At 38.1% G+C, this 18,262-nt stretch overlaps 1 protein-coding gene across 1 annotated transcript in view; it reads left to right on the top strand.

The window, feature by feature from the left end:
* Positions 1–5,149: 5,149 nt before the first annotated feature.
* Positions 5,150–18,262, top strand: part of LOC121733071 (putative inorganic phosphate cotransporter) — a 31,091-nt gene continuing 17,978 nt past the window's right edge. Inside the window, exons 1-4 of the mRNA XM_042123171.1 lie at positions 5,150–5,291; positions 7,895–8,031; positions 8,290–8,469; positions 14,293–14,431. Coding sequence (XP_041979105.1) covers positions 5,261–5,291; positions 7,895–8,031; positions 8,290–8,469; positions 14,293–14,431 — 487 coding nt within the window. The 5' untranslated portion in view covers positions 5,150–5,260. The remainder of the gene's footprint in view (positions 5,292–7,894; positions 8,032–8,289; positions 8,470–14,292; positions 14,432–18,262) is intronic.

Genomic DNA, 18,262 nt, shown 5'->3' with positions numbered 1-18,262 from the left:
ATGTGGATTACAATAATTGAAACAGATTATGATTATATATCCTGAAAAATGAAGAAGACGGATTCCTACAGTAGCCGTAAAGTATAAAATAAAAATATGAGCAATGTACATAATTTAACGAATATTAGGAAGGACTTTACCACGTCTTGATGTCTTACAAAACGACCGCTGGTTGTTCTTACGTTTATGACGACTTAAGACATCCAATAAAGCTAGCCAGGGACAGTCAGACATTCTTATTTTTTTTAATGAAGAAAGTCTGACAATTTCTGACTCTTGGGTCCTGTCGTCTGCGATGACTGATCTGATGATGGTCTGAGACTGGAGGCTGGAGGTGAGTGGACTGAGATGATCATCACGACATGATGGTCTTCCGACTCAGATTCTACAAGTTGTCCAAAATAAAACTCAACCAATATGCCTTTATGCCCCAAAGGTGCACCGAAGACGCCCTCTATAGGTTATTGAACCACATCAGAAAGAAGAGAGAGAAGGAGAAAATTTCTGTTGTGGTATCGCTGGACACAGAGGGGGCCTTCGACAATGCTTGGTGGCCAGCTGTAAAGGTTCGGTTAGCTGAAGTTAGGTGTCTGGGGAACCTGAGGCGGGTGATCAGCGGCTACCTGAGAAGAAGGAGTGTGAAAGTGAGATGTGCAGGAGTGGAAGTGTGCAGTAGGCAGCAATTTATTTACCCGAATAGTCATGCAATAGTCGTCTATCTTCAATTCGTTTTGACATATTTTTTCGCAATAGCCTATTGCCCACTTTTTGGTGTAAAATACAATTTTAAGTATTGCTATGGAATAAACACATAATTTTTTATATCTTTGTAAATATCCACAGATAAATTCTGAAAAAAATTCACATGATGTATTTTGACTGCTAGATGCCAAAAATCGCATAACAGCAAAACCCCCACAATAGCACATTGTCTGATTATTCGGTGGGAGCGTCGATATATAAACAATAAACATGCTGTTTACATTCAATACTAATTATTATACAGTGTGTAACAAAACTAAGCGATAATACCTTAGTGTGCGTACATATTCTTTGTAGAGAGTTCACTGAGAAATTAGCAGCGCTGAAATATACCATTTTTTTTTACTTTTACTTTCACAGTGAATTCTATACAAGAAACACGTACACACCGAAAGTATTATCACTTAGTTTTGTTACACACTCTATAATTATGATTATAGATTGTAAACAAAATGTTAATTTAAAAATAAACAAAAGAATTTAGTACAAGTTTACATCGATTAGAAACAGTACATAAGCTGATGAGCAATCAGCTTATGTACTCGAAATGATCAATTGAATTGTTGTGGAAGTTCTGTCAGTCGCTAATTAAATTCCCGTTGTTATGGCGCCGACTTCCCGGCTACACTCGTACTGTGCTGGTACATTCGACGAGTGATTTGTAGTTACTGGAAATTCATTTCATCCTTTTCGTTTTATCTTCTTATTAATTTGTCTCATGTTTTTGATCAATTCGTAAACTTTACCCATAACAGAGTTATACAGAACGACCTATAGTGTTTCCCATTGCAACATATTATTACGTTACGCGCCATCTATCTACGTTTTTGTTGTGCCAACCTAATACGCCTAAAAATATTGACATAGTGACGTGATTGAACTACGTATGAAGACGGGATGTACGCGTACAGAGTTTTCACGGTTTGTGATTTTCATGTTCCTGGTCAAGCGATGACTATGTCACAGTATAGCAATATGACTTTTTTTTTATGAAATAAGGGGGCAAACGAGCAAACGGGTCACCTGATGGAAAGCAACTTCCGTCGCCCATGGACACTCGCAGCATCAGCAGAGCTGCAGGTGCGTTGCCGGCCTTTTAAGGGGGAATAGAGTAATAGGGGAGGGTAGTGAAGGGAATAGGGTAGTGGATTGGGCCTCCGGTAAACTCACTCACTCGGCGAAACACAGCGCAAGCGCTGTTTCACGCCGGTTTTCTGTGAGAACGTGGTATTTCCCCGGTCGCGCCGGCCCATTCGTGCCGAAGCCTGGCTCTCCCACGTATCTATCCCTACTAATATCTAATATTGCTATACTGTGACTCTGTGGATAGCTTCCCGGCACTACTGTACGGCTAAAGTATTGAAATTGTTTAAGGAACAACTTTATCAATACCACCTAATGGACTTCACTGACCACTGTCTACTTCTCTACTCCTCTAGCTCTATGATTCCTAGCATATCCAGTCACGCTTATGGATTCACTAGTTGTGGAGCACTTTTCTTATTTCCAACGTTTCAACTACTTTCTAGGACTGAGGTGAATAAATATAATGTTTTTCGAAGTTGTTAAAAAAATTGAATTCACGCAAACCTAAGAAATCATTATTTTCAGTCCCTATAAGTAAAAGTGATGATAATAAATCATTGATTCCGTAAAGACGAGTAGCGATACCGGTAGCAGGTAGAACAAATAAAAACAAGCCACAGTCAATACTGTAGACGTTGATAAGATACCGCTTATCAGATACTAATTGTGTATTGTGTTACAAAAAGTTGCAGAAAATAATGCGACATGGTTGCGGCAATCATAGCACCTACTTATGCAAGGGGTGTGCACATGGATTTTTTTTCCTTTTTTTTGTGAAATAAAAGGGCCAACGAGCAAAAGGGTCACCTGATGGAAAGCAACTTCCATCGCCCATGGACATCAGAAGAGCTGCAGGTGCGTTGCCGGCCTTTTAAGAGGGAATAGGGTAATAGAGGAGGGTAGAGAAGGGAATAGGGTAGGGGATCGGGCCTCCGGTAAACTCACTCACTCGGCGAAACTCAGTGCAAGCGCTGTTTCACGCCGGTTTTATATGACCCCACATTAAGTAATAACTTATTAGTTAGTATTATTATATAATATTGTGATTCTTTTATTTTGACATAGGTATTGCGCCTACTACCCTTTGCCACAAAATTTCGTGTTACCGCCCGCGCCGTCCCAAAAGGTGGCAATTTGTTGTGGATTTGTAGGCTGCTGCATTTCGATAGCGATCAGATAGAACAGGATGTAAAAACTTTTCGAATGCACTGCAACTCTTGCGTTATCAGATGGATAATCACAGTTACGTCACATTTTTCAGGATGCACCCTTATATTTTTTCGAATATCTTCTCATAATGAATAACACAGCTTCTGTAATAACATGTAGATTGCACCCCGAGGTAATATAAGTCTCGAAGTTATCCACCAACTTTGAAGTTACAGCGAAAAATACAGAACTGCGAAACTTTCATATTTACAGCGGGCGAGCAAACTGCATTATCTTCAGAGAGAGAGGAAATATAAAAATAATTCCAGTTAAAACTATATGATATTATGTTGGACGTAATTGTGTTTGCTCATGTAAGACGTAGGGTTGCAAAGAGCAAGTTTTTAATGAAAATCTCAAGTAGAAAAATAATTTTGCGGATTTTTCCGAGTGAAAAGCCAAATCACAAAAATAAGAATGTAAAACCATTTGTGGACCCGACATGCGTTTAAAATATGCATTAAGAATCTTGAACATGAGACAAATAAATCATTTTAAAACCTATATCACAGAATAGACTATAGTAATACAAGTATGTGCCTATATGACCACACATGAAAGAATGTACCATTGTTCGTCCAGCCATGTCGAATTTGTTAAAAAACGCACCTTTTTTGTTTTGGGTGAAATTTTCAAACATTCGAATATAAACTATAATATCTGCAGTATGTAATTCTACCAAATGTGTCCTACACATTGTTCCATAATTTAATTCATTTCAGATTTCATAAAACCGCTACAATGTCAATTCCAACAATTTTCTATAGAATAACATGCTGCTGAAGTGTAAATAAGTGATTTGCCCGAAACTCCTGTGGAGGAACTTCTTTCAAAACATAAATAGAACACTGCAAGTGGCTTACACTTGCGGATAAGCTATAGCACACTTTTTACCCCACTCAGTTTATTTGTGGATGCACTAAAATTTCACCCAAGTGTTGTTAGTTGCGAGGTGTCAGCCCTGTGTCACCGCACTGCACTAATGGCTTTCGTATAACTGCATCCGACCCGCGACCTGCCATCCGCGACCGCCTTGAAATATCAACTCGATATTTGTTGTACAACATCCGAGCATTTCCTCAGCTTTTGTCGAAGTTCCCCCTTTGATGAGCATTCCATTACTGTCGAATTTGTTGAACTGTTTTATTTGTTTTTTTTTTTTTTTTTTAACAAACCTCAATTATACTATTTATTTTACTATTTTCTACGGTATCTACGACACATACTCCGATAGCAACAAAATATGAAAACGAAATTGGACCCAAACTGTGGATCTCTTTAAAATTTTATTTAACACAGCTGTTGTGATATTGAGCTTACAAAGTTTATATACTTATTCAGAAAATACGTGTCCCGAAATGTCTGTTGTTGATCCTGTCACCTGCAGACTCCGCAGAATGGTCTACATAATGTACATGATAATATATAGTGTATAGAAAAAGGAAAATAATAACTTTTCTTCGAATAGACTAGACTAGATAGATAAAAGAGAATCAGAGCTTAAAAGCAGTGACGGATTAAGACTACTTGATGCCCTAAGCAATCCATGCCTGTGGGCCCCCCTATCCGTATCTCAACTAGAATCGGTCTTTGAACCTTTACTCTTCTGGTGCCCCCTGAGACGTTATGCCCTAGGCAATTGCTTAATTTGATTAAGGGCTAATCCGTCACTGCTTAAAAGCTACAATAAACCAATACTCTCCCGTCTTGCCTTAAAACCTGAGAAAGTAACTTAGGAATGGAGATTGCAAAACTGGCACCCGAAATAAAGGGGAACTTATCAGTTTATCATTAAGACAGTTTTAAATGGAGCCTAAATTGTATTTAAGACCCTTTGATTCTGTATTTATCTAGACGTGTCTAATGTGGTGACTGTTGAATGACAATGTACACTCGCGATTATTGCAATGTTTGTTGGGGAATCTTCTGATTATTATCGCTCTGTACGCACAACGTATACGTAATATTATTATGTCATAATAAATTATATTTATATGGAATTATCAGCTCTATCTGTATGGGCAATAGCGACGGCTTTCGTACAGCGGTCGTGCTTTTATTTATCAACCCGAAGAATTAAAAATAACTTTTAATAGAGCCTCCGATGGTGCGCCTCCGCCACTTCTCGCGAAGTTTCCATGGCGTCAGGTGTCAAAGCGAAAACATTTGTAACAACTCGTGAGGTTTCCATAAATTCTTCAACATGAAGATTCAGGAAAATGTGCCGGAGAAAAGTAAGTGGAATTTCCTGAAAATGTATTTATGCGACGAGGATTGTAATACTTATAAAATTATAATTTAGAACTGGGTCCATTACCGAAACAAATTGAATAAATTGCGAATTTTTACGACGACGTTAAGCTAAAAATAACTTTCGAATCCCCTTAAGTATTGTCGATCCCCTAAGTATCGATTAAATTATACCGTCTAATAGCTTATTGGTACTGGCTAGTATAGAGGGTGACGACGCGAGGTGTCACTAACCAATTCCCTGACCAATTCCAACACCGACTCAGCCTATCTATCGCCAAAATAATATTATCATTAAGGCCTCCGTAGTCCAGTACCTTGCAGCATTGCTCCCTACTCGGGATTACCACGGTACAACTACAAAAATGTTGTTTCCGAGTTAAGTTTTTTTTTTTTTTTTATGATATAAGGGGGCAAACGAGCAAACGGGTCACCTGATGGAAAGCAACTTCCGTCGCACATGGACACTCGCAGCATCAGAAGAGTTGCAGGTGCGTTGCCGGCCTTTTAAGAAGGAATAGGGTAATAGGGGAGGGTAGGGATGGGAAGGGAAGGGAATAGGAGAGGGAAGGGAATAGGGGAGGGTAGGGAAGGGTATAGGGTAGGGGATTGGGCCTCCGGTAAACTCACTCACTCGGCGAAACACAGCGCGAGCGCTGTTTCACGCCGGTTTTCTGTGAGAACGTGGTATTTCTCCGGTCGAGCCGGCCCATTCGTGCCGAAGCATGGCTCTCCCACGTATAAGTTACGACAATACAGGCTGATCCATGCGTCGGTCCTGCGCCTCTCAGGAAGGATGACCGACACTACTGGCGTAGTGTCGGTCATCCGTCCTTCTGGATTTACAGAGTAAAAAGAGGGTGTTTAAAATTGAACATAAAAAAATTCTAGCCTGGTTTCAATGAAACCGGCCACCGTCACCGAAATCAGCGTGGAGAGCTTTTCTCATCGATCTAAATACTGCAGTCCATTAATTGTAAGTAGTTTTGAAGTGTTCATGGCATTTGAAATATAAACAACACAGAGTGTTCCGTCCTATGTTAACAATAAATTCGTTTACATATTTAGTAGGATAGAAAACACTCTTAGTACAGAAAATGCAGCCCTTGTTTTAATATCTCCTTATATCAAATTACATGGTAAATGTGCTATAGTCATTTCAAGAGTGTTTATTAATAAAAATATTTAACATATTATATTTTTTAATTTAATTAAAATTTATTGACATTTTAAATAACATACTTAATTACTTAAATATTATTTAATATACTATTCTAAAGTATGTCTTTTCTTTGGACTCAAAATTCCCTAAAAAGCCAATATATTAATATCATGTTATATTTTGTCTTAGAATATAATAAGTATATTATTTAGTATCCATTCATTACCGTGCTATAGACAGCCCGGCCAACAAGGTTATTTTTCCGCTTCACAGAGTCTTTAAAAGCAAAGGAACAGCTTTAACGTACATTGAAAACGCTCACAACTTAAGCTTATTAGTTCCCTGTATTCCCGGTATCGAGGCACCGCGAATTCGTAATATAAGAATTTATCAATAAGAAACAAGTATTGAAAAGCGGCCAACACGAAGGTAAAGTTTCAAAGGACTTGAAAATATTATATTACAAACAAGATATTATTTCGTGACACTTGTCGTTATGTCTATTGTGCTTGTACCGATGCAATACTTGTTACATTATTGATATATCAATTTTAAAAAAGTAAGTTTTATTATATGAGGTTTTAAGTCTTAACTGGTGCAGTTAAAATGTTATATTATACTAGATGACGCCCGCAACTCCATTGCGCCAAAATTACGAATTTTGGTATTTTTTCCGGGATACAAACTATCCTATGTCCTTTATCGGGACTCAAAGTATCTCCATGCCAAATTTCAGCAAAATCGGTTCAGCGGTTCGCGCGTGAAGAGGTAACAGACAGACAGACAGACAGACAGACAGACAGTAACTTCGTGTATCTACTTGAAAGTGACGTATTCGTAACGAAATATTATATTCTTAGCATGAAATCGTATGAGCTAAGCCATCAAGATAGATACCATACCGCATGTCCCTCCATTTGTATGAAACAAACGAGCGTGTCACTTTTTTTCCTACCTACTGTAAGTTGTGACTTACCGATGATAAGAAACGTACCCATTATCTGGGCCACCGTTTCTATTCGAATTTCTACAGCTCAATACGGAACTTTTAGGTATTTAGGCATTTTAAAATTCCGTTTGACGTCCGATTCCGATAGCAGACTAAAGGACAGACTTTCAAAAGACGAGCATTGCTCGTCGTTTGGGAACGCGATATGGCACGCGAAGTACATACGCATGGCACATGAGGTATCTATCTTGATCTATGTCTGTGACTAAGCCGCACTACGGGGCAGCCCATCTATGCGACGTAAAACGACAGTTCTATGGATCATGTCGTGTTGCTCCGCTGCAGAGTAATGTCGCCTAGTGCCACCTTACCTAACCTTTAATTATTTAATTCGATATCTCTTTTTAGCACCGCGGCTCTTTGTCTTTATTTTGGCATAGTCTTTACCTTACAAAGACCTATTCCCTGCATCTCAGAATTCGGGTACGGCGTCCGCCACATCCAGGTGGTGTGCATGTGCCTGACGATGCTGGCGCTGTTCCTCGCGCGCAGCAGCATGGCCGTCGCCGTGCTCGCCATGACGGACACGGGCCGGAACGACACCGGCGTCACGGTGGGTCTACCTTATCTCAGTCTAACACTAGGGTTACATGGTCAGTGGTGTGCATGTTACTCACGAAAAATTACGTGTGTGCTTGGGCAATCATAGCACGGACATTTAGAATCTTGTCCCAGGCACTACAGCATCACAGCGGTAACTTCGCTCTGAAAATACTGTATAAATCATCCACCACGGATAAAAAGGCCTCTTAGAACTTGGATATGAAGAAGAAACAATAAATTTCTGGTACTAAATATTATAATCTTTTAGGTATACGAATGGGACAAGCAGACGCAGGGCTACATCCTATCGTCGTTCTTCTGGGGCTACGTAGCGATGCAGCTGCCGGCGGGCATGCTGTCCAAGCGGTACGGCGGCAAGCCGGTCATGCTGGTGGCGCTGCTCATCAACTCTGCCATCTGCGGCCTGCTGCCCTCGCTGGTGGCCGTGGTGAGTTAATAAGGGAAGGAAAGGGAGCATCCGCTCTCACAAGGACCCAAGTATATGCTGAGATCAGGTTCTCTATACAGGGTGTAACAAAACTACGTGATAATACTTTAGGATGAGTATGAGTCCCTTGTATTGAGTTGACTTGTGAAAGTAGCAGCGCTGAAAGTATTTTTTAACTTTTATTTGGGTAAGATGATTCCTGACGCTGGGGCGCTTGCCCCATACAAACAAAAAAAATTCTCTTTTAGCGCTACTACTTTCACAGTGAACTCTGCATAAGGAACACATACACACCCTAAAGTATTATCGCTTAGTTTTGTTACAGCCTGTATATATTGTATTATTTTTTTAAAGGCAGGTTTTACAGCAAAATGTTACGAATTTTGTCTGTAATTTGTAAGTATTTAAGAATATTATAAAAGATAAAATAACATACATTTTGAGCACAAATGTTATTGTGGTTTCTACACAGTTATATTTAGCGTGATACAAATGTTTTTCTGTAACAACGAGTGCTATAAATTTAGATTTTAAAGCCTATTTCCATTAGGTAGATAAAATAAGTCTTTTTCCTTAAAATAAATGTTGAATTACGACTGAAACATAAACTTGAATTTATTTTTATGGCTTTTATAAAATTATTAACGAAGTATAATACTTTTCAAATAATGTTTTCGATACGAAACATAACTTTTTAAAGGGTCCATTTATAATATTATGACTAGCCGTTGCCTGCGACTCCGTCCGCGTGGACATCAGTTTAAATAGAGCGGTAGTTCCCGTTTTAGTGGGAATGCCGAGATAAAATGTAGCCTATGTCCTTTCTCAGGCTCTAGACTTTCTCTTTAGGCTCTAGAACCGGTTCAATAGTTTTGGCGTGAAAGCGAGACAGAAAGACAGAGATACTTTTGCATTTATTATTAGTATGGATCAGAATGGATGACGTTATTATTTACTATTGTCAATTAAACTCTGGTTTCCTTCAAGAGCGGCGCCGGTAATTGACACCGTTCGCTAGGAAACCGCGCCATATTGCTTATATGGACAACGTTCTAGTGACGTCGTATTGCGGCCGCCACACGACGGCACCGCTTTTGGAGGAAACCAGAGCTTAACATGGACAACGTTCTAGTGACTTCATTCGCCGCTGCATAACGGCGCCGCTTTTGGAGGAAAGCAGAGCTTTACAGCGGAGAGAATACAGAGAGAGAGGGCGCCACTGTATATGGTTCAAATTGCTCCGTATTTAAATTATTACAACTTAAATAAATGTAAATAAATAAATCAAAATTATAGTTCAATATAAACTTAATTGTGTGTTTTAACAGTGACAATAAAATCAGTGCTATTTGATTACGCTTAGTGACGGAAACTAGACAAAATAGAAGTGACCGTTAAGCCTGAACAAAGTGACAAAATATAGGAGTTCATTCTGTAAGAAATAATCTAATTAACTGAACATTAATACGTTAATATGGATTCATCTTATCTGGATAATATAACCTTTCGGAAACGTACCTTAAGAAAGGCAAATTCAGAACAAAATCTAATATTGAATATCACGGATGATGATTCTTTTTCCACAACTATATTGGATTTATCAACGGAAAGTCAACCGAATATTACACATGACACTTTAGAAATAATATCCCTGAAATCTACAATAGAAAAGTTACAAACGGAACTTACCTCAGCCCACTATGAAATCGGAAATTTGAATCTGGAGATTACTGACTTGAAAAAACAACTGGAAGTATGCAATAAGAAGTATTGTATTTTAAAATCCATCTCAGAAAGTCATGATATTACACCAAGGAAATCACTATGCACACCGAAATCAGCCAAAATATCAAAAACAAGCACAAAACTGACGAAATCTTTAACACCACACTATATAACACCATCACGGGACTAATGTGTTAACTAAAAAAAGCATTATTGTAATTGGTGTTGGTAGCAATGATAAGAACCCATACAAGCTATTTACTGACCTTTGCAATACCTTGAGCAAACTTTCAAATACAACAGTGTTCATAATGGGAGTAAAATACAACCGGTACCTAAATACTAAACTTCTTAATAATGTAATCTGTTCAATAGTTAAGAATTATGAAAATTGTTTTTATATTCATTCTGACGAAACATTTATAACAATTATTATAATGAGAATTTACACAATTTATGGTTAAAAATTAAATCTGTATTATTAAAAATCACATTTATTAAAAATTACCAAAATAACGAAAAATTGAATTACAGTCTATACGGTCTGCACACGAATTAGGCAAAAATTCGAACAAAAAACCACAAAATATACATATCCTAGGAGATCATCATATAAAGGGTCTTAGCCATATGATACAAAATATAGACAAAATACGGGGAACGATAAATATTCGGTATTAGGGATTGTAAAACGAAAGGCTACCTACTCACAGTTGTTTAACATTAGTAATAAATCAGCAAGTTTGTTCACAAAAATTGACTATGTTGTTTTAGCTGCTCAGGTGAATGAAAGGAACTTAAATTCATTTATAACAAAATTTATAAGAACGTGTTTTTGAATGCTGTGGAATATAATTAATTAGCTTCAATATAATAATAATATTCATATACAGGGTTCCTAAAGAAGACATTAACATATTCTTAAATAGTCTTGACACTCTGATAACAGATTTCAGTCATTTAAATAATAAGAATATAATTTTATGTGGAGACTGGAATATCGACTTAATGAAAGATTCAAATGAACATAAAGAATTGAGGTCCTTACTACTTAAACATAACTTACAAGAGGCCGATCCAGCATTGACCTTATTGCTAGCAATTTAAAAACATATAATTCAGATGTTCACCACTTAGCCCTTTCAGACCATGAAACTGGTCAGACAATTACTTTTCCTGTACATGAAAAAAATAAAAAAATTATAAAGAATGACACTATTTCACAAAACGGCGGGATTTTCATTCAGATAATATTAATAAATTTTTGAATATAATGGCAACACTAACATTTAATGACGTATATAATCAGACAGATTGTGAAGAAAGTTTAAAAACTTTTTATGATAATTTCGTTTTGTTTTATAATCTTTGCTTCCCCTGGATAAATGTTAAAATAAAAAATAAGTCGATAAAAATGGGTTGGCTAACGAAAGGAATTAAAAGATCGTGTGTAGTTAAACGGATGCTGCATTTAAAATATAGATATGAGGCAACAAATAAAAACTATTTACTACAGAAATATAAAAAATATACTCAGATTTTAAAACATTGCATTAATACATCTAAAACTAGAAATAATAGCAAGTTTTTGAAAATGTCCACAAACAAATGCAAAGCCACGTGGACATTAATAAAAAATAATAGTGACGAAAAAAGCCCACGTAACAATATTGACACAATAGAAGTAGGTGATAAACTATACATCATACAAAGAAATATCCGACATTGCTAGATTATTTAATGATTACTATATTGACATAACAAAAAATAATAAAAATTAAATTGACGTACACGATGATATTATTACATATGACAATATAATTGACAATGAAACAAATTCAATATACCTTTCTCCTCTTATTCCGAATGACATTTATAAAATTACCAATTCTCTTAATAATACTCAAGCTACCACGTTAATACTAAAATTATTAAACTATCTGCAAAATATATTTGCTACCCAGTTTATCATATAATAAATTTATCATTTGAGCAAGGACATTTTCCGTCATCATTAAAAATATCTGTTGTTAGACCTCTTCATAAAAAAGGAGATACAAATAAACTAGCTAATTATAGGTCAGTTACACTAATACCAGTAATTTCTAAAATCTTTGAAAAAGCTATGCAATCAAAAATAGTACACTACTTCAATAAAAAAATCTAGTTAGCAAGCAGCAATTTGGCTTTATAAAAGGTAGTTCTACAACACTTGCATTTTTTTAATTAACAAAACAAATAACTGAAGCAATTGATAAGAAATTATCGGTGGCGGCAGTTTTTCTCGATATGAGTAAAGCTTTCGATTTTGTTGATTACAAACGTTTACTAAATAAATTAGCTAGATATGGTATTAGAGGAAATGCATATAAATGGATTAAATCTTATCTTAAAGACAGAAAGCAATGCACCGAAATAACTCGTATTGTAAAAAATAGAGAAATTACATATAGATCTGAATATAGAGTCAACACTTGTGGTATACCACAAGGTAGTATGCTAGGGCCTGACTTGTTTAAAATGCATATAAATGAGTTACCTAATATTTTAAAACACGAGGGTGTTATGTTTGCAGATGATATGACTTTATTAATAAAATGTTTAAAACAACTTTTAAATGACGAAATCCTAGAGGAAGTTAAAAAAGTAACGAAATTTTTAAACAATAATAATTTAGAGGTGAATCTAGAAAAAACCAAAATAATCAAATTTCATAAATCAAGTGATAATAGTGACCAAAAACTAAAAATCGAACTCAATCCGATCAAATGCGTATCTTTAACTAAATTTTTAGGTTTTGTCATAGACAAAAATTTAAATTGGAAAGAGCACATAGATCATGTATGCAACAAGCTAAATAGATTTGTATTGGCTCTTAGAAGAATTAAAAATATCGTCTCCAAAGATGCAGCTATAACAGCATATCACGGCTATGTCTCATCGACATTAAAATATGGGCTGGTATTGTGGGGTAATTCAGTCGAACTAAATAGAGCAATCATCATAAAAAAAAAATTCATTAGAGCTATGGCCGGAGCTGATAGACGTGTTCATTGCAGACCGCTATTCAAGAACTTTAAAATACTCCCTCTGGCGAGTTTATATATTCTCGAATCTTGTTTATTTATAAAAAAATATTATACACATTTTGAACAAGAAAAAGACACAGAAAATAATACGAGTAGACATAAAAGAAGAGTTAAAAAAATGACAGTTCCAACGCAACGTTTAGCAATCCATAGTAAGAATGCGTACTGCATGAGCATTAAAATATACAACAATATACCATATAAATTAAAAAATGACGATATTACATATAATAAATTTAAAAAAGAATTGTTCAACTGGCTCTTAGACAAATGCTACTATACGACCCAAGATTTCTTCAATGATATTATAGTCGCAAAGAAATTTAATTTTAATAGATTTTAATTATTAAATGGAACTTAGTATATTTTCTTAAGAAGTGAAATGAATTAAACTATTTATGAAATTTATGATTTGACATTTAAAAAATTTATTGCATTTTAACCACCTTTATTCTATCTTAACCACTTTCTATGATTTTTTGTACCATATTTTTATTGTCATGATTACATCATAATAATTTTTATTTAATTGATTGTATATTTTTTTTAAGGAATTGAAATGAATTTTACTAATTTAACTATGAATTGATTGACATTTAATTTATTTAATTGTCTTTGACCATTATTTGACTGTTTTATTTATTTTTTATGGTTTCAGGATGTTTTGACTGAGTATTCGTATTTACATAAAAAAAAATTATATTTCTTTTGAGGATTGTATTATAATTCATTTTTGATTCTATTTAAATATCTGTTTATTATGGTTAGATATTATAGTAATAGAGCATGATTAATTTTATATTTAAAAATATTTCCACGCCCTAGAGGCAGAAATTGTGAACTATAAAATATAATAATAATAAGAACATTATACCAATTTCTTGGAAATAAAGACTTACTTACTTACTTACTTACATGTCAAATCCCAAGCTTTTTTACATCTAACTTCGCTGTTGTAAGCGATCTTTCTTTCCTCTTTCAATGCGACTGAGCTCTGAATTCTTCCCAGGGTGGTTGGCCGGTGGTGTGCGCGTGCCGGGTGGTGATGGGTCTGACGCAGGCCTGCACGTTCCCCGCCACTCACACGCTGCTAGGCGGCTGGCTCCCCGCGCACGAGCGGACTTCCATCTCCGGTGTCATATACGCAGGTTGGTCCTTAGTTGTCTAACGCTGGTGGTAATAAGGTAGTGGCTCGAGGTGGCGCGGGCTAGCTCGAGCAGGCGCGTCCGATCCGATTGAAGCCGACTTCAAAGGCGTGGCTCGGCGCGGCTCGTGATATTATGCGCCGTGTGAACGGGTAGCGCGGATTCGCCTGTTAGCTCGTGCTCGCTCGTACGAATCGGCTCGGAACGGTGCGGGTCGTGATATCCCGCACCGTGAGATGAGAGAAGATCAATTATTCAGACCGCAACGCGACGCGTAGGTGCATCTAAAGGGGTTTGGGTAATATTGGCATCATATTCAAATTTCGCGGCCACTCACCAAACCGGCATATTATGAAAGAACATATCAAGGGGAATAAACTTCATTATGGGGGACATATAGCTAAACTATATCGGAGCCGAGATATTAGGCATTTTAAGTTCGTATTTTCAACTAAAAGTAAACTCAATCATAACATGAATACTCATGAATTTAAAAAAAAAGGGCATTATTTATTAGTTTAAAGCCTTCCTCGATATATAGGCTATCCAACACAAAAATAATTTTTCAAATCGCACAAGCAGTTCCTGAGATTAGCACTATTCAAACTTCTATACAGGGTATAACAAAACTCTACCGCACGGGAACCCTTTTGGCAAACAATATCCAAATTAAAACAATCTGTCCCAGTGCTTAGGCGGATCCCTAGGGGTGCTAGAGTAGCCGTAGCCCAGAAGCTTGCCGAAACTATCCACAAAACGGTGAATGAAAACTCGAGGCAAGCCTGGGAAAACCTCTTGACGTTTCCCTACCGCACTCTTCACGTGACTAGGGATCCCCAAAATAATACCTCCCTCACTTCCCGTGTTAAAAAGAACTGCGCCTCTGATATTGTTTTGAATCAAAATTTTCCTTTATGTTCTTCAGGCAAAAATAATATTGTTAAAAATGTTGAAAATAAAATTAGTGAGGGGGATATTAAGGGCGCTGCGCGGCTGCTCTTTTCCAGCGACACGATTGCTCCGAACTCCCCAGAAACCGTTTCGGCCTTACAAAAGAAACACCCCCATCAACTGACTTCTCAACACATTTCTGACGCCCATGACGGAACACCACCTCTTCAAACGTCAGTCGACAGTGTTCGTGGAGCCATCATGTCTTTTCCTCCGGGTTCAGCAGGCGGTCTCGACGGTATCACCTCTCAGCATCTGAAGGACCTCACCAGCGGTTGCTGTGGGGATGCCGGAGAGAAACTCCTGCAGGAGGTCACGAATTTGTGCAACCTCATGCTTCGTGGTGAGGTTGCTTCAGATATCGTAGACATCCTGTATGGAGCAAACCTCTGCGCGCTGAGGAAGAGAGATGGTGGCATTCGACCGATCGCTGTCGGCTCAACATACCGGCGCCTCACTGCCAAGATAGCCTGCAGGTCCATAAAAACTCTGTCATCATATTTCCAACCCAAGCAACTTGGTTTCGCCTGCAAAGGTGGCTGTGAGGCAGCCGTTCACTCTTTTCGCACTCATGTTCAAAATTCAAAAAATAGTATATATTTAAAGGTGGATGTTTCAAACGCTTTCAATTCTGTAGACAGGGTCGCCATGTTAACACAGATAAAAACCAAAGCCCCCACCATTTTACCCTTCATGTTACAGTGCTACCGAGATCCCACTAAACTCATTTACCAGAACCACTTAATCCAGTCTGAAGTTGGCTGTCAACAGGGCGACCCTCTAGGTCCAGCAATTTTCAGTCTAGCTATTCACCCGGTCATCGAACTCCTAAATTCCAAATTCAACGTGTGGTATCTAGATGACGGGACCCTTGCCAGCGACGCATCTACAGTTCTTTCGGATTTTCAGACTCTGATTCGCGAATTCAAAATTATAGGCCTAGATTTGAACCTGGGGAAGTGTGAACTTTTTGTCCCTGATGATTGTGGGGATAGAGATGAGATAATATCCAGTTTCAAGGCCGTCGCCCCAGAATTATCAGTGATTGAGAAGAGTGCACTTTTTCTCTTGGGTTCACCAGTTCTAGCCGATTCTTTTCCGGACTATATAAATGAAAAAACACGGAATTTTAGTGAAAGTTTAGATCGTCTTCTCCAAATTAACAGTCACATGGCATTTACTCTGTTTCGATATTGTTTATTCGTTCCAAAATTTACGTATGCTTTGCGGTGTTGTCAGCTCTGGAAGTTCCCAGAACTTCTCCATAGCTTAGATGACACCCTAAAGCATACGCTTTCCACAATTTTAAACATAAAATTTGATGAACGTTCCTGGACCCAAGCTACACTACCAGTAAGGTTCGGTGGCCTGGGAATACGAAAAACATCGGACACAGCTTTACCGGCGTTCTTGTCCTCGGTCCACGCAAATCGCGCAGTAATAGCCAAAATCTTAGAGCCCTCATCTTGCCCATTCGTCATTCCCTTTGCGGACGAGGCCAAGGATGCCTGGGACATTGCTAGTGCCGGCAGCGAGGTTCCCAAGAACACATCTTCCCAAAGGCTCTGGGACGAGCCCATCTGCGAACTGGTGCGTAATAAACTGTTTAACACGTCTACCAGCGCCGTAGAACGGGCTCGACTTTTGGCCGTGGAGAGGTGGGAGTCGGGAGCTTGGCTGCAGGCACTGCCATCTAAAAACACAGGAACATTGCTGGACCGTAATACATTCCGTCTTGCCACTGCCCTGCGTCTTGGTGTCCCCCATGTCGTCCCCCATCAGTGTGTTTGCGGCGCGCGCGTTGACAGCTATGGTCACCACGGGTTGTGCTGCTCGCGAAGTGCCGGACGCTTTTCACGGCATCACAACCTGAATGACCTCATTCGTCGGGCTCTTGTCACTGCCGGCGTGCCAGCGATACTGGAGCCCTCCGGTTTGGCGCGCGACGATGGCAAGAGACCCGATGGAATGACCCTGGTGCCCTGGAATGTGGGTCGGGCCCTTGTGTGGGACGCTACTTGTGTCGACACACTCGCCTCGTCCCATATTCAGAGCACCTCGAGCTGTGCGGGCGCAGCCGCAAACCAAGCAGAGAACCTCAAGCGGCGCAAATATGAGAACCTCAGCGGCGATCTTATATTTGAACCGTTTGGGGTGGAAACTCTAGGCGCATGGGGTCCGGGGGCACATAAGCTTTTTAGAGGAATATCTAAGAAGCTTGTTGAAGCCACCCGAGACCCCAGAGCTGGGAGCTACCTGGCACAGCGGATAGCAATTGCCATCCAACGTGGCAATGCTGTCAGCTTGCTGGGCACTCTGCCAGATGGGGACGACTTGGGCAAGTTTTTCTTTTTATAGTTTTATATTTAAAGTTTGTATATATAATATATCTGTATATTTTAGATAGTATTTTAGTGTTTACATTTCTATCATATATGGACAATAATATTATGTTTATTTTATAACAAAACTAAGTGATAATACTTTAGGGTGTGTACTGTGTATGAGTCTCGTGTAAAGAGTTTAGTGTAAAAGTAGTAGCGCTGAAAGAGAATTTTTTTTTCACTTTTGTATGCGGAAACTCTTTACGCCCGCGCCAGGGCGCTTGCCTATGAAAATCACAAAAAAATGTATTTCAGCGCTGCTTCTTTCACAGTGAACTCTATACAAGAGACACAATAATATATTATACTCTAACTAAAGTATTATCACTTAGTTTTGTTACAACCTGTAGATATAGATACAGGTACAATTCATTTCATCATTTATTTTTATTTTTAGTTATTCGTATATTAACTTATATGCTACATATAACTAACATTGACTTAACCAACACACAACTACGCGCCCGCCGTCATTTAATGAGTTTTTAACTATTTATTC

Source organism: Aricia agestis, chromosome 13 (assembly GCF_905147365.1).
Source record: "Aricia agestis chromosome 13, ilAriAges1.1, whole genome shotgun sequence".
In the NCBI taxonomy this organism is placed as follows: Eukaryota; Metazoa; Arthropoda; class Insecta; order Lepidoptera; family Lycaenidae; genus Aricia; species Aricia agestis.
The sequence above is the reverse complement of the archived record's forward strand: the minus strand, read 5'-3'. Positions and strand labels throughout refer to the sequence as shown.